The 23893-nt window shown below is 36.4% G+C and overlaps 3 protein-coding genes across 6 annotated transcripts in view; 1 reads left to right on the top strand and 2 right to left on the bottom strand.

The window, feature by feature from the left end:
• The window catches only part of LOC115454429 (la-related protein 1), a 105102-nt gene extending 97582 nt beyond the window's left edge, over positions 1-7520 (bottom strand). For all 4 annotated transcript variants that reach the window (XM_037447618.1, XM_037447619.1, XM_037447630.1 and 1 more), the window contains exon 1: positions 6670-7520. In XM_037447618.1, coding sequence (XP_037303515.1) covers positions 6670-7032 — 363 coding nt within the window. In that variant the 5' untranslated portion in view covers positions 7033-7520. The remainder of the gene's footprint in view (positions 1-6669) is intronic.
• Positions 7521-7995: 475 nt separating this feature from the next.
• LOC115451614 lies at positions 7996-9217 on the bottom strand. The gene is made up of 2 exons (XM_030179974.2): positions 9035-9217; positions 7996-8962 (listed from the first exon to the last, which is right to left on the bottom strand). Exon 2 carries the CDS (start codon positions 8955-8957, stop codon positions 8085-8087), a length of 873 nt encoding a protein of 290 aa, XP_030035834.2. The 5' UTR covers positions 8958-8962; positions 9035-9217; the 3' UTR covers positions 7996-8084.
• Positions 9218-9457: 240 nt separating this feature from the next.
• On the top strand, positions 9458-23511 carry LOC115451613 (60S ribosomal protein L4). Its single transcript, XM_030179973.2, has 10 exons — positions 9458-9593; positions 11999-12179; positions 15135-15216; positions 15630-15793; positions 18158-18282; positions 19270-19368; positions 20087-20222; positions 21514-21649; positions 22217-22376; positions 23255-23511. The coding sequence occupies exons 1-10, from the start codon at positions 9591-9593 to the stop codon at positions 23486-23488; spliced, it is 1320 nt and encodes a 439-aa protein (XP_030035833.1). The 5' UTR covers positions 9458-9590; the 3' UTR covers positions 23489-23511.
• Positions 23512-23893: the final 382 nt, after the last annotated feature.

The raw sequence follows: 23893 nt of genomic DNA, 5'->3' as shown, positions 1-23893 counted from the left end.
AGGCAGCGGCTTGTGTGTCCTTGGCATCACCGAGTCCATGAGCTTCGGTGGCCGCTCACCATCAGGCGGGCCGCTAGCTCACCTGCCTAAAATGAAAAAAAAAAAAAAAATGCCCTACCCTGGAATCCAATCCGATACTGTAGCACGGTAGTCGTACAACAAAACACTGAGGTATGTTCTTAAGACTAAGGAAAATAATATATACAAGGTTTCCTGATGGGACATTTTCCCTGAACCGTCTGGGAAGTCCTACGCTATGTCATCGTGTGAATATATTGTTTACAAACTTCAAATTTTAATAAGCAGTTATGCAGTATTTGACTATCTGTACATCGCACTCTTAATTAAATAATTACCTATTCCAAAATTATTAATTTGTGGAAATCGTCAAACTAATTTCTCTTTGCAAACCTTATATTTAGCCTTTTTTTTCATGCTGTAGGTTTCATTTTACACCTATCTATAATAAATACAATTTTATAGCAACTTAAAGAAAATTGTCGCAAACAAAGATTAGTTTTTGACGATTCCCACAATTGTATCCTACAGGTCCTTATTTTATTAAGAGTGCGACATATTATAAAACAAAGTCCCCAAAAGCTGTCTGTATGTGATCGATTTTCTCAAAATCTACTGAACGGATTTTCGTACGGATTTTACTAAAAGACAGTGCAATTATTGAAGAAGGTTTGGATTAATGGTACTTTACGGTTTTATGTAAATTGACTGAAACAACGATTACTGATGAAGAGGTCACGTGGTTGTGAAAAATCTAGTTGGTCGGGATTTACGCGGGAAATTTTTGTGGCACACTGATTACCACGCAGGCGAAGCCGCGGTCACAGCTAGTTGTACTTATTGAAAAGATTCAAAATATAGGAGGCATGTGGAAGTGTCCTAAATTAAATTTGATACGTTTTAAAACATGAAAACAAATTATGTCGTTTTTCGTTATATCAATAAAAAAAAATATCAGTGTGTTGTGTGTTTTATCTCCTGGTTGCGCCTCTTATGCAGAGGCGCAACCAGGGCACCGACTTATCGCCAAGTGTGTTCCGTCCCATGATAGCGGGCGAGCCTATCACCATATCGGGCATAAATTCCACACTCCAGGCTGATACAGTACAGAAAAACCGAAATATCACTTTGACCAAGGATTCGAACCCAGAACCTCAGAGCGAATTTAATACGACGAAATTTTAAAGGCCGAAATATCCATGCATATTAATTATTTTTACGTTTTTCTTTCAACTGCGAGAACTAATCACTAACTAGACGTGAATTTAAATTCTTTACTTGTCAATACTTGTTTAGTTACCCAGATTAAAGGTGAAACAAAATGTATGACCTTAAGCTATAACCTTAAATAAGGACCAGGTATTTTATTTGGAAAACCTATTTTGAAATTACGTATTTTGCATTTTGTATTTAAATACTTTTATTTAAAACTATTTTGTATTTCTATTTTAAATACTAAACTTACAATGTATTTGCATTTTGTATTTAAATACTTTTACTAAACTATTTTTCACATCTCTGTTAAGAAACTATTTAACGTAAAGACAATTTTCTTAAATGCACAAAACAAACGTTAACTAAGGATATTTATTCCGAAACACCAACGGAGTGTGAAAACCGATCAAGTGGGAATCAAACACGCGCTTATTGGGTTCTGTACACAAAAATTTTCGTCATTATTTTAATACTAACTTTTGCTCGCGGCTTCGACCGCGTGAAGTTTTCCGGGTTATTTTTTTCCGACTTACTTGATATGTATCGTTATATTATGACCAAATTACACAAAATCATAAATTGTAGCCTATGTGTTATTCTGATGATAACCAATATTACAACGTTTCATCCAAATCCGTTCAGTAGTTTTTTCGTGAAAGAGAAACAAACATACATCCATACATCCAACTTTCGCATTTATAATATTAGTAGGATTTGCCATTTATTAGGCATCTTCAGACTATGTTTAATTTATGAAATTAATAACTAAACTTTTGCCAGCGTCTGCGTAAAAAGATCCGGGATAAATAGCCTATAGCATTCAGTAATAATGTAGCTTTCAATAGTGAAACATTTTTCAAAATCCGTTTAGTAATTCCTGAGATTAGCGAGTCTAAACAAACTCCTTAGCTTCATATTTTAATAAAGATTAAAAAAATTAACGATAAAATCCACTAAATATTACTCAAAATAAAACTTCATATTTTTTAATCCAATGAGCCATTCATTGTATTCAAATGCCAGATAATTTCGCGAGATACGTCAACAAATAAAAAAAAAAACAAAGTCTTACCTACTCTTCGCAAAATACTTTTTTTTGTATAGTCAATTTACAGGTATTTAAACCCTATTATTTTTTAGATTAATGTTGTAAAACTCTATAAATATAAAAAATACTGCAAACGTTTATTTTTTTTTGTTTATTCAACTAAGAAATTAATCTGACGAAGTCACGTTAGGCAATCCACTGCATGTAAGTCGAATCGCAAGCAAATTGAATTATAACACATTTTACTTCAGTCACAAAACTAATGCTAACCTTGTAACTGGAAATGTTTTATTTCAATGTCCCAAAACAGTAATTCTAATATAGCGGAAAAGTCTTTTACCCGATCGAAGCTACGAATAAGAGAGTTTGCGTAAGGTAACCTAACCCTAAACTTATATTTTATGCGTGGACAGTTAGTAATAATTTTCCTCATATATTTCTAATCATCTTTCCCCAAGTGGTGACTACAAGTAATAAATATCTGTTATCACCTTATCAATACACTCCAATTCTTATAAATGTTAAGTCAAACGGGTGTACGACAACGGGTAACGGACAACGGGTACACAACGGATGTGTTGGGCACGGGCCTCCTCTACTACTCAGAGGGATTAGGCCTTAGTCCACCACGCTGTAATGCGGATTGGCAGACTTCACACACCCTTAATATTCCTATACAGAACGTCTCAGGTATGCAGGTTTCCTCACGATGTTTTCGTTCACCGTTAAAGCAAGAGATAATTCACAAAGAAGACACACATAACTCTAGAAAAGTTAGAGGTGTGTTGGGTTTTGAACCTGCGGACATTCGTCTCGGCAGTCCTTTCACACTCAACTAGGCTATCGCCTCTTCTGGGACCTACTGGAGGCATTATTTTTATTTATAAATGATTTGGTCAGTCAAAATAATATTCTATTGTCTTAGGATAACAAGCATACTGGAATGCAACGTCTTAAACCAAGGCTTGGTTGATAGTAAATAACTGTCAATAAACAGTGGGAATAATCAATGAACAATATTTAAATAACAAAATACTGTTCACAACACACTGATATATTAAATGTTAAATCACATACAAATTTACTCGATCAGCTGTCAAACCCGCTATCTTGCCTCTTAATAAGGTTTAAACTAGAAACCGATGATGTTTTAGACCTATTTAAGCAATTCTTCACCACCTCTTAGCGCTAAAACAATCTTATAAGTAAGACTGATAATGTCCAAGAATTTCAGTCACAACATCAACAGCACATTTCTGCTCGGTGACAGAAATAGCCGTTGCAGAGGTACCCAACCGCTGAATCCTCACATGAAAAAAGTACTCAGTAACAAGATGGTTACAAGGTCAACAAATTATGATGAGATCAGTTATACTGACCCAGTAATTTGCTGATAACTTATGGGGTCAAGAATTATATTCTTAAATAATATTTTTATTACAATCGTGAAGCACAGTGATTCTTGATTATAATGCTGCTTGCAGACCGAAATCTATTTATAGGTTAAAATATTTTTAGTTTTTCATTTTATCACGGAGAAAGTCTCAATAATTGTAACTTAGTTTATTAATAAATTATTAAATAGTTATAATATCTCAATAAATTTTCATTGGCATATGTATTATGAATCAAAATATATTTTTTATAATCAGTTACGCTTTTACTAGTCTAATAACGAAATAAAATTCTAAACAGACAATGTTGCTCTCTCATAACTAAAAAAAATTACAAATTCATCATATATATTAAAATTTAGATTAATTGTACGTCTACCATTGGTATACAAACTTAAAACCCTGTATTCCATATGGGTAAAGCAGAGATGAAAGAAATGCACCCACCCACACTTTCTATTATATATAATTTTAAAATATAAGCATCATGTTTGTCTTCTTATTGCTTTTGTACGCAAACAAGTAAACAGTCCACCTGACAGTAAGCAGTATCCGCATCCTATGGACTGTAACAACACTGACACTGACTGTGACTGACACAAAATACAATTTCACTGTGTCTTTTGAATCAAAAAACTCACAAATTATTGTACAACCCACGTCCACAATCTGTACACAATACCACTAAACCAATGAGGTGATATAATAATATTATGATTTAAAAATCTTAAATCTACCATCATAAACGTTGCAAAAAATTTCAGTAGAAATTATCATAAGTACCATTGCATGCAAACCAAGTCTTTTGTCGCTTAGTCACTGTAATGATGAGTCTTATAAGGCCACATTTGGGTAATTAAGGACAATCATATTACATTACTTACATAAAAAAGTTTACCTTAACGCCAAGTTTTATTACACTATGAAAGTCACTGTTTTAATTAATACAATACTCATGAAACATCCAACATGGGTTTCAAATAAAAAAATCAAAATAATAAATACGCCAGCAATGAAGAGCAGGTTATATGTACTGTGAACACAAATAGCATTGCAGAACATTTTTAACACATACACCTATAAAGTGTAAAATTTCTCACAACTGCATGCCTGGCTGTAGGCCTGTATGAAAAAGATTTTCCAGGATAAAATTCCCACTTTATATTTTCCCACAATAGAGCTTAGGACTCAGGAGTTATGTAGCTCCCTATTAGAGAACAAAAAAATCAACATCGGTTTATTAGTTCCTGAGATTAGCGCGTTCAAACAAACATTAGATGGTCTCAGAAACGCACTGGACAGAAACCGGTGGAGGCAGATCATCCGCTCCAGATGTAACCCTGACACTGATCACGATCCTCAGATATGAGGGACCGACCAGAGAGACAGAGAGGGAGAGGGAGAGAGAGAGATGGTCTCATAATGTCCAGTAATTACTCTGACTACGTCTTTCAAACTGAAACAACTCATGCACAATGATGTTTGATGACAGTAAGTTGTTTATATTAGCCCACCTTTGTATTTAATAGGTATAATTATTAACTATCATTAGACATACTCGATCAGAATAAAAATAATTAAAATCCACTTGAAAACATATAAATGTAATTGTAGTCAATGATTACATTCCTGTACACTGTGTATCGTTATTAATTTGAAGTTAATTTATTAACATTAATAAAAGTGATTTCTTAAAAGAGTATTGGAAGGGCCAGGTTCACTTATTTAGGTTTTCAGTGTAAGGCAAATGTAAGGGTAGGGACTCCAATGCTCGCTTGCATGTAGCTATACACTGGAGAGTCAACACTGGGTCATAAGATCCGTGCAACCAACACAACTGTTCCACTCACCCACCATGTAGTGCTAGGGGATAATGCGTTTTTGCCCCAAGAAAAAATAGGTCCACTATTTGATACCTATCTAATGTATATCACCCTGTATACTGTATTAAAATCAACCTGCACTATCCTGCATGTTCAACTATGGTAAAACCTCTTAGTAAACAAAGCCCATGCCCAGCAGTGGGACAGTACCAAAGCTGGTGTTATTAATGTGTTAACTCTTTATACATTATTCAGTTTCTATGGTTGTAATATGGTGCAATGTGCAATGATTTCTTATATGTATCTACTACATTGACGGTTGCTGAGTTTATGAAATGTTGGAAAAAAATTCGAATTTAAAAAATTGAGAGAAAATCTGAAATTTAGTTTTATTTCTATGATGCAATATGTCTTTTTTAGTTACATTACTATTCATATTTCTTCATATGTTAAACCCATGCTCCTTTTTATATTATCATGAGTCATATGGAATGGTAGAGTTTTCCATCTATACTGAAGTTTGATTTGATTTGTAATGAAGACAATGTGCCTATTTCACAATGTTGAAATTGCTTTCTATCCCTCAGTAGATGGCTGATGTAAATACTAACACATTTATTTACGTTTCTTCATCTTTTTATGTTAAAGATTCCACTGTTCAATAATTTTGCCAATGTGCAGATTTCAATACACAGTGCCATGAAATCTCGGTAAAATTGATAGAAAATTAAGTGCAAATTGATTATATTTCAATTTGGAGAATAATTTAATGCATCTTTACTAAATTATTCTTAATGTACATATAACACTATGTGATGAAATAGCTAAAAATCATTATCAATTGATATATCAAGGAAATTATATAAAAATTGTAAATCAAGTCTTGTGACAATAAGGAAGTAAAGTTGACATAATAAATATTGGTTATCATAATCAAAGTCCGTGGTTCATTTTTAGGTGCATCACATGACAAATATTAGTAACTTCTTTTATGGGTAAAATTTGTATGCAAGTTATGTTCGGAACGTGATCTGACTGAAAATTCATACACTAATAGGAAGTTTATCTTGTAGGTTATTTTTTATCTTTAGCACAGTTCAACATGTGCAACCATGACCGTTCATAATTGGTTATAACTGAAAATATAACGGTGAAATTTCAAGAATCTTACCTGCCACGGATTTACTTTGGGTATGGGCGCTTCAACAAACTTCTTGGGCTGGGATTCGGCCGACTGCTGCTGCTGCTCCTGGGAGGTTTGGGGCTCCGTCTGCGGCGGCTGCGCGGCGCCCTTGTGCGGACGCTGCGGCGCCTTGCGCTCGCGGTCGCGGCGACCCTTGCCCGGGCGGCGCGCGTGCGAGATCACCGGCACGAAGCCCTCCTCCTCCTCGTCGTCGGGCCGCGGCGGCGCGTCCACCGCCTCCTCGCTAGGCGGTTCTAGCTCAATGTTTTCCTTGTTGCTCTCAGCACCTCTAAAGTTGAGGACGGATGCGTACGAGGGCCCTGCGCCCTCGGCCGAGACGCGCGCGGCCATGCCGCCGCTGCCGTCGCTTATGTAAGGCCGGGCGCGCGCTCCGCGCCGTGAGGGGATCACGAGCGCGCCTCCATGCCTCAACAAGCCATGTTGGGTTAACCCAACAAATTCGTTTCGACGCCGAATACCGATATACGTCCCGATCGGTCGCCGTGAAGGTCAAAAACACAAACAGAACACAAAATCACGCGTTCCCGTGGCTATATGCGCGTTTTAGTGAGCACACCGCACTGACCCTGGCCGAAGCGTATTTACATCGAAAAAATTCACTTCCGTCGGCTCGTTCCAACTTTTTTTCAACACTGAACGGGCCGCACGTACCGTATTGACCGATGACGTGTACTGTTCTAGGCGAAAATGTGTTTTTAAAACGTAAAATCACAACAGAACCATATTTCGTTCACAATTCACACATGTGGTCGGACGCCCAAAAAGGGATTTTTCCGCAACACACACGGAACTTGCGGAAGGCTATGACTTCTAAATTTACACGACGGACATTTTGCCGCTAGAGGGCGCTGAAACATAGTTGACATATGGTGCGTTCGAATTTAAATGTTGGTTTTTTGCGTTTTTTAAAACAAAGAAGAAGAAATGAAATACCACGCTGTTATCGAAAGCTATGAATATGAGTAATATATAATAAAAGCAAGTATTTATTATGATATAATTATATTAACAACTTTGTTCACTTATATTACTCCAAATAACTTGAACGCATCTTTAATAAAGATCACATTTTCCACATCTTACGAAATGCTTGCAAATCACGTTAACAGGCAACACCATTAAAACATTGTGTAACTTTCGGCAACTTAATAAATTAAAATAACTTTCATTTATGACTTAAAACTATTTTACTGTTAAAGTACTAGCTCTTATTTTGAATTACTGAGAGGATATTTATTTTCACAGATATTGTCTATGGTGAGATTAAGCCAGGAAAAGCCAATAAATATCTAATAAGATTTTCCAGAAAACGTTTTATTTCGAAGGGTTACACACAATAAACAATACAAAATTAAATATCAAAACACATAAATAAGCTGTTGTCACCGATAATTACTATTTTCTGGATTTGTAGGGCAATACATTCCTAAATAATTACGACAGTTTGCGCAATAATGGTATACATCTTTGCATGATCTTAAAACGTAAGGTAATGGGACACATATCCAACAGCAGAATAAACATAACATAAACGCACACATATGTGTACACAATGTAATTTTAGTTCTCGTTATAGTCATACCTGTAAAACCACATTCAGGGCATAGAACAGGCATTGACGCGAAACCTAAGCTATAGGTTCTGGGTGGAGGTGGGGGTATAGAATTATCGACATAAATATCAAATGCGGTTGCGTAAGTTGGCGGTGGAGTATGTTGAACGAAAGACGGAGACGGTATAAAAGTTCCCATTAAACGGGGTCGCCGCCGTGCGGCCATCTGTCTCAATACAAATGAATACGACGGTGGCGCGCTAGTCAAAGAATCGGGTGGTGATAAATACGCAGCTTTCTTTTCTGTATTTATGATTTTACTAGTCACAGACGGCTGCGTGGACATTATATGGTTTATAATAGCGATACTTATTGAGCTTTCGTTTAATTTAGACAGCGCTTGGAGAAATAAGGTCTGGGGTTTGGTCAGTGGTAACGGTTTTGTTGTCGTAGTAGTCGATGCCGACGTGATAGCTTGCAAAGATGGACGTAGTAACGCTAATAAATTGCTATTTCTTGATGTATCGCTTGCTATATAGGAAAAATTTGATGTTATACTAAATGATTTGGGTGGTTCGGGAGTGTGAGAATCTGTTGTTGGCGGTTGTACAAGTTCATCGGAACTCAGCGCTTTTGTTTCATCTGTTGCTTGTGGATCATTATCTGGTTCACGGCTGCATTGAGGTGCTTCGTGTTGATCCATGTTTGCTGATGAAATTTTATGTAATTTTAGAAAGTTGAAATTATAAATATTAATGATATTGTAAAACATTTAGTTACCACAGAGGTCACGAGCATAAAATGTATATGTTTAACTAAAATATTCCTCATTTGGTAATTAATAATCATTAGAGAACAAATACTTCAATTATCAAACAAAAATACACAGATCAATAAATATTTCAATGATAAAATTCCAATTATGTTGGCTGTCAGGCTGTTGTACTTGATGCAAATATTTTAGTCAACATGTAAAGAAAAAATAAAAAATGTCTATGTTTGTAAAGGTACACGTGCATGAAAATTAAATTAATATAACTAATTTATTATGTTAGCGGTTATTGCTCAAAATATTTATTCAATAAGAAATGATGTAGTGTTATCATAATAATAAAATTGTTTTGATTTAAATTTTAATTCATAAATCTAGATTTAAATATGGTTTTCTATTTGATATCGTTTTTTATTTTTTTCTTTGAGTATGGCAACTGTCGGTTTCTGCTGTCAAAAGACAATTCTGATTTCCGGTCTTTTCACTCCTCCGTGGCATGGCGGATGGTCTTTACCACCGCTAATAGTGTGTTTTTCGGAGGAATAGCTTCGCTAATATAGCGAAATGGTAAGTTTAATCCATGTTTAAGTGTTTGCGACGATATCAATCGTATAAAGTGCTATTCTTTACGCAGTGAAAGTGTTTGGTTTTGAATTGTACGCACGGCATTGGGAACACGTGTTTCGTCTATAAATTGTAGAAATAATGCCGATTGTGGAGTTTTTATGTGAGTTTAAGTGTTTATCGGAGTCTTAATTGAGTTTCCATGCCGAAATACTGTGTAACACGTATATTTCAATACTGCATGTATTATTTTGGTTATGTGTAACAACACGCCAACTTAAATTCAATGTCGATTTTTTTGTTTATGATTTTATAATTCCCGTAAATACGATACAATATAATTAAATCGTCTTAGCTCACGTCTATTGAGCGTTTTTAATAAAATCGTGGTGAAATAAATGGATTATTTTGTTAAAATTTCCATTTGGTTTATAGGTTAAGTTACCAGGAAGTTTCCGAAATTGATCAGTTTTGAGTCAACTATTCAGTTATATCTTGTAATAACTTACTCCGTGCGCATATACTTCGCTATTTTATTATATACAAACTTAATTTTAGTTATTATTCAATATATTATTTGGGCTACCCACAACATGGTATAATAATTCATACCTTGCAGTAAAGAAGTTGTTAAAACTTGACCGTTTTAGGTTATAGAAACAGCTCTAGTACAATCATCTAAGGGTATTATATATTTGGCATATTTGTAGACACGATTTTGTCTTATTTTTTTTTATTATGACGTTATAACAAAAGTTTTAACCTGATGATTCATTTAATAATTTTTCGACATCATAATGATCTCAGTTTTCAACACACGCGAATTCTATTTCGATATAATATATATTTGATATCTAAACATAAGACTTTGGAGATAAATCTGGGTAATGAGGATAAAAAAAGTTCATGTAAAAAAAAATTATATATACAAAATTTTTACATTTCTAATTATTTACATTACCATATTTTAACTACAAAATCATCCCCTTAAAAACACAGCAACATATCTTGATATTAACCAATTTCATAGACCAGTGTTCCAAACATAGTCTTACTTAGATTTAAACATCAATATTCTCTATTGATTGACATGTGCTAAATTTCAAGGTTAATTCAAATGTGTTTGCAGGTTGTATTACATAGTAGAATTTAATTCACTGTTTTACCAATATATGTCTGTAACAATATAGAATAATTCTGAAGCATTTACCAAAAAATAAATGCATTACAACAATTGGCGAAGTACAATTTTTTTCACAGTTTTCAATTTTACTTAATGTTGTCATTTTTTATTTTATATTCACACCTTTTATCCCTCAAAGGATAAGCAGAGACATACTGGATATAAATTCTAGACTTTAAATTTATACTCTTGGAGAAAAATCTAATACCACTTTGCCCGATCTAGGGATTGAACATGAGATGTTAACAATGTTGACTACAGTTGTACTATAGTACAACTATGAAACTGAGGCCCTAATTTCATAATTTTTTGTTTACATGTTTCCTATTAATTATTTATTTTATGCCACAGTATCTGTATTTAGAAGAAACAGTTTATTAAATTCCACACTGTGCAATTCTTTACTGTATGGTATCACACTATATGTAGACCAAACTAAAGTTAAATATGTCTTTGAATACAATTTGGATGAAATGTTAATTTTTAAACATTTTCATATAGTTTACTTCAGCTGCCTTCAAACAATCCCAATAAATTTTTCAATTGTTTGTGATAATGGCCCATTAGAACAAAAGTTGTCTTTGATATGCTCACGAATGACTCGTTTTGAATTGTTAATTTTAGATCGGTTTGAAGATTAATATTGGAATATTGTAAAGATGTTAACCAAATACCCCAATCTCTTCCTGTGTGCGCCCTAACTGGCCTCTCAGGTACAAATATGGGGTAGATTAACATGTTCCCTTAGGAAACACTTCTAATGACATTGTTAGTTGTGTGTCGACGTGTGGAACACATTTTAGATACATGCAGTGTTTAACAACTCTAATTGATCTACTAAGTTATTGTTGAATTCTTCTAATTTAAAATACTATTATACAGGTTTTTATAGTAAAACATGGAAGAAACAATAAGTATTTTTCATGTAGTTGAACAAAGTCGCTTATGGGTAAAGAGACAAGATTATTATTATAATTGAAAGTTACTTTAATATAGACATCTAGATACAATTAATGCTAGAAGTTAAAATATACAACCAAATAATAATATTCATTCAGATATAAATAACATTCAACATAGCAAGACAAAACATTATTACAAATGTATACATGTATTAGAAGGCAGTATACATGTATCAGTATTCTAAATAAATAGCATATTTCCATTTTGCCGCTACTGACTCCAATAGAATTCAAAATAATTAATGATATAATTCTTGTTTCAGAGTTTATCACTTTCCCGACCTTTAGTGTCGGTGTACTCTGAGAAGAGCGAAGTGGTCGCCGGGAAGACTATCCCGCTGCCCTTCGTGTTCAAGGCGCCCATCCGCCCGGACCTGGTCAACGATGTCCACGTGTCCATGTCCAAGAATGCGCGCCAGCCTTACTGCGTCAGCAAGGAGGCCGGTGAGTTTACATTTTTTTACAATTTATAATTATTATTTGTTATAACGGTGAAGGAAAACATTGTGAGGAAACCTGCATACCTGAGAAGTTTTCTATAGTTTGAGGGTGTGTGAAATCTATCAATCCGCACTACAGTGTGGTGGACTAAGACTTAATCCCTCTCAGTAGAAGAGGAGGCCAGTGCAGCTGTGGGACAGTATACAATACAGGGCTGATAATGATGATTATTTGTTATCAGGCAGGCAGTTTATTTAACTGATATGCATGTATCCCGTAATTCTTGATTCCGGTCTCATTTCCCAGCAAAATATTTGTCAAGTTTAGTCTTAAGTGTGTAATGACAATTTGTGTGATAACCTTTTTTCAGCGTTTCTCGAACTGGTTTGAGACTGGTGGGTCATGTAGCAATTTTGGGTGGGCACTGAAAAACATTTTACAACATGCATTAAAAAGAGATAGGACTAACAATTGATTTATTATTTCTTATTAATTGAAAGAAAACTCTTTTTTGGATGTCATTGCTGTTTTTTATATTATTATTGTCGCCCGGCATTTCGAAGACTGCAGCCTTCATGGTCATGGGGGGATTGAGGTGCTGGTAGTCGGAAAAGTCAAAGTTACAATAGCTACCTACATTTTGCAATTATGCTTTATTTTTCTTGTTGAACCTCTGCATGGGCTCACAGTGCCTTGAAGTTTTAAACGACACTACCTGATACCTCTGGACAGCGTAAATGAGTTAATCAGAATAGTTTGACTTACTTACAGGTTATGATTGGGTTTATTGTTACAATCCATAGCTTAAAATTGTGTATTAAAACCGGCAATATATAGTTAGATTAATTAAAGGTATAAAATGTTAAAGGACAGACTGGGGTAAGAAAAAAATATATGGGGTAAATGAGAAGAAGCGGGGTGATTGAAAATATATACACAACCAAACCGGAAATCTACCATTACAGATACTGTATTGATAAAAATTAAATTTCTATATAATTTTAAAATATTTAGATATTTATTATCCTTGTTATATTTGAGCTGTATTTTCAAGTTCAACACATCTCTAAATTTATCCATACATTACTCGTTCACCATCCTTTACTATCAATTTTATATTTACAATATTACAAGTTTTGTTCATAAGTATTGGTTAACATTTGCACTAAATGTCCACGCTCGCCGCGCCCCCTGGCGGCTCGCGTCACTGCGGATTAGTGCTACAGTAAAGTGACTGCAAGGCGTTCCGGACGGGCGTCGCACTGGCCCGGACGGGTGCATCGCGGTCACTACATTATTTCGATATTACGAAATACAAAATCATAAAATAAAATAAAATACTTTATTTATCACGTAGGCGAACAAAGTTGCACTTATGATACGTCAAAACAAAGAATAAGAATAATTATTATTTCTAAACAACTATTAAAATTACTTATATAACTATGGACATTTTAAATTAGGGATAAAGTTTATACAAAAGACAAGGTACAAACCGAAGTAACCAGCTCGGGCTGGCAAGTAGGGGAAATAGAAGGGTAACGCGTCGCGATCCTCACCGGCGAGGACATGAGCCCTAGCCTAGCTAACCTACCAGCCTTTCACTGGCTACCTAAGTGATGACTACCCGAAGAAGAAAGGCAGAAAGAAACTCCGGGCTTTTTTTTTTGTCATCAATCGTTCAGTACTTCTTTTGTATTTTTTTTCCAAGTCTTTCTTGTACATAGTCATAATAGTTATATAAGCTAATGCACGCACATCACCGTTAACATGAGATAAGATGGAATCCAATCGACTAAACCTGGAGCGGCATAAAATAAAATTAGCGATAGCAAATAAAAGAGAACATAGATTCATACTTAAATAACGGCGTACAGCGTGCATTCGCCTACATTTACAAACATAGTTTTCAATCATGAGAAACGAAAAAAAAAATAGTGATATTAAACAGGCAAACACAACATGATCGGGTGGTCGTCTTTCAAAAATTACATTTCATTAAGATATGATATGATTATGTCAAATTAGAACTATAGAAATGTCATTATTATAAAAAAAAAGCATGTGAGACATGTAACAAAGACATTTTAGGCAGTTAATTAATTACTAATGTGTGCTAACATGGTGGGTCATTGTGTGCAGGCCAAACTTTCCAAACCGTCTTATCATTAAGGTAATCAGATACAGTATAGTATCCTTTACACATTAATTCACGCTTAACATAACACTTGAATTTTTGTTCGGTCAAATTGGTAATTTCGAAGGGAAGTTTATTATAAAACTTAATGCTATTAACTAAGAAAGATTTATTGGTTTTACAGAGCCTATGATTAGGGACAACCAATTTATTTTTATTTCTGGTATTTAGACTATGCAAGTCACTGTTTTTAATAAAAGTACTAAGATTTTTACGTACGTACATTATATTCTGAAAAATATAAATATATATTATATAAAATATATATTACTGATTAATGTTAAGAGTAAAAAACAATATTAGAATTACTGTAATGGATGCAAAGTTCCTCAGCTGAAGTGAGCTGTGACTTACAAAGATGACACATTTGGTGTTGTACACTTTGTTAGTAGCGTATAAAAAAATCTGTTATGTACTTGGTAAACACAAATTGCTTTTAAACCAATACCTACCTTACCGTAAATTAATACACAAAAACCTAATTATAATAAAATTATAAGCTATTAAGTAGCATATAAAAAATATCTGTTATGTACTTGATAAATTTAAACAATTGCTTTTAAACCAATACATATCTCGTATCATATCAGTTATTGTAAATGAATACATAAAAATCATAACTAAAAATAATGAACTATTAATAAAAATAATATTTCAAACTTATGAGGTATGGGGTAATTGTACGACAACGTTCCTTTACACAAAATTTACCTTTGAGAATGTTCTAGAATTGTAATAAATTTATTTTGTTTTGTTGTCAGGCCACCAAACCAGCGCCGAGTCTTGGGGTACCGGTCGTGCCGTAGCGCGTATCCCGCGTGTGCGCGGTGGTGGTACCCACAGGTAACCTATTTTTAATTATTAATTACTTAAAAGGGGTAGAACTTTCATAAGGTCCGTCTGGATACTGTTTATCGTCGGTCATGTTGGCAACCATCGGGCAAACGGGTTGAATTCAGTTGTAGAAAAACAAAAATATTGCAAATTTTATGTACTTAAAAACATTGCCTTGAGACTGCTTAGTGTTTTTTGCTCTTTGCTAGTTTCGAATTTGACTAACGGTCACTTTGAAATTGATGTTGTGTCACTTAAGTATAGATAGGTCTTAAATAGGGCCAGCAAAGACGCGCGATGACTGCTAGGTGACGATACAAACTTGTCTTTAACATAATGTTTGTAATCTCAGTATCATCTATTGGCATACTTTTTGCCACACTTTCACAAACCCTCCGTTTCTAATCTCCATTCGCCACCAGGTCCGGTCAAGGTGCTTTCGGCAACATGTGTCGCGGTGGACGCATGTTCGCGCCGACGAAACCCTGGCGCCGCTGGCACCGCCGCGTCAACCTGCGCCAGCGCCGCGCCGCCGTCGCTGCCGCGCTCGCCGCTTCCGGCGTGCCCGCGCTTGTGCAGGCCAGAGGTAACATTATTTCTGTAACCTGGTGCTTAAAAGATGTCCATTAGTTCTATCATTAAGCCATCATGCAAGTATAGAGTAGAGTCACAAGATATTGTAATATATTACAAACAAAAAGCGGCGATAGCCTAGTTGGGTGTGGAACGGACTGCCAAGACGAATGTCCGCACATTAAAATCCCAAGGGCAAGCATCTCTGACTTTTCTAAAATCATGTGTGTATTCTTTGTGAATTATCGTTCGCTTTAATGGTGAAGGAAAACATCGTGAGGAAACCGGCACATCTGAGAAGCTTTCTATAGGAATTTCGAAGGTGTGTGAAGTCTACTAATCCGCACTAATCCAGCGTGGAGGACTAAGGCCTAATCCCTCTCAGTAGTGGAGGATGCCCTTGCTCAGCAGTGGGACAGAATATATTTAATACAGGGCTGATAATATTATATATATTACAAACATACCATTGTCAGTAGGCTATTAGATATTATGACATTTGAAGTGTAGCATTTATTTATAATATTTTTTGCTATTAAAATAGATAGGTCATATGACAAGGGTTGAGATGAAGGTTTTATTATTATCCTATAGGCCAACAAAGTATCATGAAAGTTATGAGTACTATTCAGATTTTGGAAAGAATTTGGTAAGATTTTTACAAATTCAAAAATGTCTTGTTTATTTTTTTACTATAGCATGACTCCATGGTATAAAAAAATATGGTAACCCACTAATAGACAACCAATAGTCTTGATTCCGTTTCCACATTCTTTGCTACTCAACATAGATTTATAAAATTTAATTCTACAGGTCTGGAAGAAACAGTTTGTTACGAATTTTATTAATTTATCTGCATACAATTTTTGTAATCATACCCCGAGCATACCTATCCCGGCATGAACAAACCAACAGCTTTAAGTGTTGTGTTCAGTGTAGTGAGGCCCCGTCGCCTAACTACGAGTCGGTTATCGCTCGCCAGTTCACTCTAACGGGGTAGATCAACAGTTTCGAAGATCAGCAACACGATTAATGTCGTGTTGTTGTACCTCGGAACGACACCATTAGTGCTTAGGGGCAAGTATTACGTAGCCCAATTTGGGGGGGGGGGAGGGGGGGGGTCTTGTAAAACGTTACGATGCGTTACAGGCGCGGGAGGGGGGGTTCGTACAACGCGTTACGTAACATTGGTTTTTCTATTATAAAACAATAGCAGATATTTTAACGACTTTCCGGTACTTTGTTTAACATAATTGTGAATGTTAGATAAAAATTGACCCTTTAGTGTTACGTAGTGGGGTACAGAAAAACGTTACGGCGCGATACATGGGAGGCCGGGGGCTCAAAAATCTTTAAAAATTGCGTTACGTAATACTTGGACGGCCCCTTATGCTGTGGGAATAGCGAAGTGTTGGCACAAAAAATCTGTAGGCAACGGTTCGGTTGTACTTCTGACTTTTTAGTCCATGAGCGGCGGATTCTACTTACCATCAGGCGAACGGCTAGCTCGTATGCCTACTAAGTTGTGAGATTGGCATAAAATACATGTTTCTTCCTTAAACATTAAAGATATAGATGTTATCGGTGAGACAGAACTAAAGCTCTTTTGTCGATATTTGAAGAATTTATGAGCAAAGACAAACTTCGCCATTTCAAACTTTAATAGTATGTGTGTTTCCAAATTCCGTTTGTTATCCTTTCATCCCTGATGTCATTTGTATTGCTATTCAAAACAAACTCTGCTACATACTAAATTGTGCGCAGAAGCAATTTATCCAAAGCGACGTGTCGCTTTGTTGATAAAAATAAACGTTTTAGGTTTCATTATTCAATGAAAAACCTTTCAAATTATGTCCCATAAAATCTATTTGACTGCACACTTTGCATCTTTGATAAAAAATAATTTTGGTTGCGCTTACCCTATCATATAGACCTTTAATCTCTCTTAGATTCAATTTGATTGTATACTTTTTTTAAATGTGTTGATGTTTGGTATTTTAGACTCGTAATGTGTAGAAAATATGTGCTATTGCATGTCTTAGATGCTATAGTTGTACTATTGATTGGGGTAAATGAGAATTATACTATAAATGAAAAATATTCATAACACACATTTGACTGATTTATTATAAAGTTATGTTGTTGTCATACAGGCATTGACTGAGGGAAAATCATGTCTTGTTAGTCGATAGTCTATCTGGACTCAAAATTCTCATGAGGTGCAGTGGAGTGTTACTTATGGCTGTATAATTGTTCTTCCCACACTTTATACCTCAATACCTTAGTTGACTATACAAATAGAAATAAACTGAATATTAAAAACTGCGTTTATAAATGTTATTTTAGAAAATTATTTTAATATTACCCTCTTATCCAGGACACATCATTGAGAAAATCCCCGAGCTGCCGCTGGTCGTGTCCGACAAGGTCCAAGAGATCACCAAGACCAAGCAGGCTGTGATCTTCCTTAGACGTGTGAAGGCCTGGTCTGACGTCCTGAAGGTAAGCTTCGAAACATCATCCTTGACTAGACTATTAGTTCCCAAAGTGGCTTTGAATGACGAAACGAGCTTGCCGTTCACCTGATGGTAAGCGATACGACCGTCCATAAACAGTAGATCAATATCTATCAAGCGAACGGCAAGATCGTCCCGTCATTTAAAGCAATAAAATAAAATTGCTTGACGTTTTAACATCACTTGTCCAAAATACAACTGGTCGCAGTCATTCTGTGAGCAGCACAATTGGACAATATAAACATACCAAAACACAACAATCAGAATGATTATTATCACTCTGGTATACACTTTGGAAACAATTCAATGAAAAACATTTTGTGGGGAAGTGTATAGTGTCATAATTATCGTAATTTGTAATTCCAAGAGTAATATTTTGTAATACCAATGTCTAATGGTTGATAATTATAAATTCTTTCATAATTCCTGTGTATTCCATTCATACAGACGTAAGCATCATAAGTAACATTGGTATAAAAAAATGATAATCATCAAAGAAAAGCTTTTGCTTTTTGAGGTCACAACTAAATGTCCCCACTGCACCTGATAGAGGCTGAGTGGGATTCAGATAGTGTTAACTGATTAGAAATAAAAAAATATATATATTTATTACTCACATAGGCGAACATAGTTTATGACAAGTCCAATATACATGATAATTATAGTTAAGATTTACTTTTATAACCAATAGACATTTAGTACTTGGAGAGACATTTATGAAATATATAAAATGAAATAAAATAGTCTTAATGATGAAACCAAGATACATGTTTTTTTTTGCATAGTTGTTAAAAGAGATAAAGTTTTTATATGATGTCCATAATTTCGACACGACTTAAGGCATAGGCGTCCTGCAGCTGCTTCCGGTAGACTGTCTGCTGCAACTCTCATCCAAGGTCCCAGGGTCTGAGGGATCTCGTCCTCCCACAGAGACATTTAGACTTCACAAACTAAAGTTACATTTCCCTCCCAGGTGTACAAGTCCCAGCGTCTGCGCGCTGGTAAAGGTAAAATGCGCAACCGTCGCCGCGTTCAGCGCAAGGGACCCCTCATCATCTACCACAAGGACAAGGTATTGTGTGTTTGATTTTTTGAATTGATTACCTTGGGGTTCAATTCTCGTGTTGGGCACTGATGTAGATGTTTCTATTGTGTCAACCCGGAGTTTGGAATTTGTGTCCAACATAGCGATAGGCTCGCTCCCTATCACATTATGGGACGGAATATGCACGGCGGAATTTGAGTAATAATGGAAGGATCGATATATGTTGATGGTTTCAGGTTCTATATTTGATTGCTCTCATTATACTATACATTACATGAAATATGTATATACTAAGTAGGTACACACACTACAGAGCGCACCAATTGCGCGTCTGCCTACCTCGGCTGGTATTCAAGGTGTGAGTGTGTGCGATATCAGGGACCTCGTATATTTCATTTGTAAATGCAAGAGTGCGTGAGTGCCCTTGGGTTTTGAACCTGCGGACATTCGTCTCGGAAGTCCGTTTCAAACACAACTAGGCTGTCGCCGCTTCTTATGATTATGTGTGTAATTGTGAATTATCGCTTGCTTTAACAGTAAAGGAAAACATAGTGAGGAAACCTGCATACCTGAGAAGTTCTCTAAAGGAATTTTGAGGGTGTGTGAAGTCTGCCCGCACTACAGCGTGGTGGACTAAGGCCTGATCTCTCAGTAGTAGTGGAGGCCCGTACAGTGAGACAGTATATAATACAGAGCTGATGTTTATATATACATGCAAGAGGTCCTTAACCTTATCTATTTCCAGGGTCTATCCCGCGCATTCCGCAACATCCCCGGCGTTGAGATGCTCAACGTGAACAAACTGAACCTCCTCAAGCTGGCGCCCGGCGGCCACCTCGGACGCTTCATCATCTGGACTCAGTCAGCCTTCGACAGGCTCGGTGAGGGATAGCATAAATCATGCATATTTCGCGCTTTTTAAATTATATACAGGGTCATTTTGACATTGCGTTAATAAATGTAACCATATATTTCTCTTCTTGATAACAATACTTAGTTATTTAAAATAAACAGTGTAAGTTTCGAACAAAATAAATATTAATAATTAATTTTAATTTTACATGCCCCAAAGCCACTAGTACTACAGGAAAAGTATATGTCGGAGTGGCAACATTGTACTTTCAGTCGGAAATATACTTACACACACATTATTCGGACTAAACAACAAAATTATAAAAAAAATCAGAAAGCTAACAATTTTTTTTTTTAAGAAATTATTCATTATTTTAGGAAGCTTACTTGCATAATATCAGTTAAAGAAGAATACGTGGTTTCATTTAGTAACGCAATGCCAAAATGACCCTGTATAATCAGGTCTCTAATAATATCTTAAGTTTAAACCAGAGAATGATTGATAATCCCCCATACTCTTACTCTCTCCGTGCGATACGGTCCGAGTTACATATCAGAGGGGTATATTGAATGTTCCCGAAGGAAACATCGAGTCTGCCAACGAGCGGCACGGTGTGTCGACATGTGGAATACATTGAATGTTTAAACGCTCTTTTATAATGCAGTATGTTAGACAAGACTTTAAGAAATGATGTTTATAATTAGACACTGTTTAGCTAAACTTTTGTTAAAACTACGTCTAAAGTATTTTTTGTAATAACTTGTTATTTACGACGCGACCATATATAATTTCATTCACGAAGACGCGCCGCACTATTTAGAAATAGAGTAGGCGACCCTGCAGTCTACACTGGGGTTAAACCTAAGCACGGGATATTGGAATCCAACGGCTTAACTGCAGGGGCCCGGAGAGTTGAGAAGGAATTTGAGGGGGAAGTATGGGAGCTTCATTAGAATGGGCGAAGGGGAGGAGGGGAATGTTCAAAATTGTCTCGGTAGCAGAGGGGGAGGGGGGGCACCCCACTACTTTCCCTAATAGCTTATAGGGTGCGTGAGCATCATGAGTCCACTCGCGCGCCTTCGTGGATGGAATGTAGCAATATTCCGTACGCATTACTGACTTCAAGGGATAAAAGAAGCCTGTAGCATTGGGATAGTGTTAGTGTTAGTGAAGTATATGTATAGCAGCTAATCTATGGAACTGATTTTGATAATTATTTCACCAATATGAAGCTACATTACTCCTAAGTACTATAGGCTACTTTTTATTCGTATATAGAAACATCCTGCCACCAGTAAATGAGCTAACTTTGTCAACAGACGCCCTGTTCGGCTCGTGGAAGACTCCGTCCAAGTTGAAGAAGAACTTCAACCTTCCCCAGCCCAAGATGGCCAACACCGACCTGACGCGCCTGCTCAAGTCCGACGAGATCCGCAACGTGCTGCGCAAACCCAAGTATGTGCTTTGTTACATTATTATAGACCCTGAGTGTAAATGTACACTCGTAGGATACGCCAACTAAACTTGTAAGTAGATTTCAGTAGCCCCGCAGGACCGTAATGTGAGGAGAAAATTGAGAATTAGGAATTTAGACCGCCTTGGTACCTGTATTGCTAAGGTCCTGGGTTCGAATCCCGGGTTTGGCAAAATAATGGGTATTTTGTTTAATAACAGTCTGTAGTCAATAATTTGTGCTCGATATGGCGATAAGCTCACCCCCTATCACATCATGGGACAGTACAAGCTTGGAAAGGGTGACCTGGTTGTACCGTTGCCTACTGCTTCATTGTACTTGGTAATGTATGGGTGTTAAAATCTACTTCAAACTGGAATATAATGGTACTTACACACTATCTTAGCGATAAACATATCTTTAACACAATAAAATGATGATATTCTCTATCAGAGCATTGGGTTATGACCAATCATGATTACTCACACGTTGACACATACTGAACAAGCCCCATCTCCCCCTCAACCCCTCCCCAAACCCCCACAATCTAACGGCTCTCAATATTACAGCAAGCGAGTGATCCATGCCAAACGCAAGCTGAACCCGTTGACCAACACTCGTGCGATGTTGAAACTCAATCCGTTCGCCGCTGTGCTCAAGAGGAAGGCGTTGCTCGACCAAGCCAGGAGGAGGAACCAGAGAGCGCTGGCGCTCGCGGAGAAGCGTGGGGTGAGTGTGTGTTTATGGTAGAGAGGGATTGTCTGCATGACAGTGGACCAACGTGCTTGCAGATAGCTCTGATTGGTTCATTCGCGGGTTTCGGAGCGAAGATTGAAGAGTGATGAGACGAGCTCGCCCATAAATAGTAGAAACACCAACTTTAATTACAAAGTATTGTTTGGTATTCCACTGCATTCGTCTAAGATATGAGATGTTAAGTCTTATGTCCAGTAGTTACACTGACTACAATGTTCAAACTGGAACACTACAGTGACTACACACTGCTTGACAGAAATAGACATTGTTGTGGTACCTATCCAGGACTCTTCATATGAGAGACCTACCACCAGTTTATTGAATAGCCATAAATGACAACTGATTTTGATGATTTTTGTACAGAGGAAGCCTGATTGATAAAAGATTATAGGTTATTTTTTATATTTGTCGCAAATCTATTTCTACACGCGTAAAACAAACTAAAGATTCATATCTTGAGTCTATTGTTGCAAGATGCTGTCACAAAAGAATAATTATCAACAGATTTCTGACTATCTTTTTGTAGCTTAGCTTAGCTTGTGTATATTATAGGTTGGGTACAGAGTAGTCCAGGCTATAAATCCTAAGTCGTGCAATACTATTTGGCTAGGGTTTGAATCCTGAAGGGGGAAACGATCGACCGCATATTCTTGGAAGTATTAGCAAGGATGTTGTCCTTGCATCCACACTCACAAGTTATAGGTAACTCACACTATATGATGATATTCTCTATCAGAGCATTGGGTTATGAACACACCATGATTACTCACACGTTGACAATTACTGACGTACCCCCCCTAAACGACCCTCCAAAATCCCCCACACAGTTGTTACAACTTGTAATATTTCAGGTAAAACTGCCCGAAAACCATCCAGCGATGAAAGCTGAGAAACTGAGGGAGAGGAGACGCAAGACGATCAGTGCCGCGATGGCAAAGAAACCCAAGAAGCCCGCGGCGAAGAAGACTGCGCCCCCCGCGCCCAAGAAGAAGACCGTGGAGAAGGCCGCGAAGAAGGCAGAGAAGAAGGCGGCTAAGCCAGCAGAAAAAGCGGCTAAGCCTGCCGAGAAACCAGCGGCTAAGTGAAGGGAATAAAGTTTTATAGACTATGGAGTTGTTTTATTTGTGTTTGAGATCGAATAATATAGCATACCTTGTATAGCAGAGGTAGGGCTGCAAACCGTATAATATATTGTATTGTACTATATAATATACTATTGAATAAGTACATAGTTCGCAAAAATACTATATATTCAACACCTATACTTAATAAATTCATTTTAAAAATATATGAACGCTCTTTACATTACCTTTTGAGTGAATGACAGCGTGTATCCAAACTTTTATAGAAATAAATCAGTAACATATATTTGTCTATTTTTAACTTTCTCCGTAAAATACTATAAAATGATGTATGCTATATTTTTTAGAGCTTATGAATTACAATATTTCATAGAAGTGTTGGCAGCCCTAAGCCGAGGTATCGCTGGC

Source organism: Manduca sexta, chromosome 1 (assembly GCF_014839805.1).
Source record: "Manduca sexta isolate Smith_Timp_Sample1 chromosome 1, JHU_Msex_v1.0, whole genome shotgun sequence".
NCBI classification, from domain to species: domain Eukaryota; kingdom Metazoa; phylum Arthropoda; class Insecta; order Lepidoptera; family Sphingidae; genus Manduca; species Manduca sexta.
This window is presented reverse-complemented; position numbering and strand designations above follow the sequence as displayed.

What these genes read in the sequence shown, in the direction of transcription:
- LOC115451614 (XM_030179974.2), bottom strand. Translation starts at nt 8,957, where the DNA reads ATGGATCAACACGAAGCACCTCAATGCAGCCGTGAACCAGATAATGAT.
- LOC115451613 (XM_030179973.2), top strand. An exon ending in CGCGCTTGTGCAGGCCAGAG is followed by an intron (nt 15,794 to 18,157) that starts GTAACATTATTT and finishes CCTCTTATCCAG; the next exon opens with GACACATCATTGAGAAAATC. An exon ending in CGCTCGCGGAGAAGCGTGGG is followed by an intron (nt 22,377 to 23,254) that starts GTGAGTGTGTGT and finishes GTAATATTTCAG; the next exon opens with GTAAAACTGCCCGAAAACCA.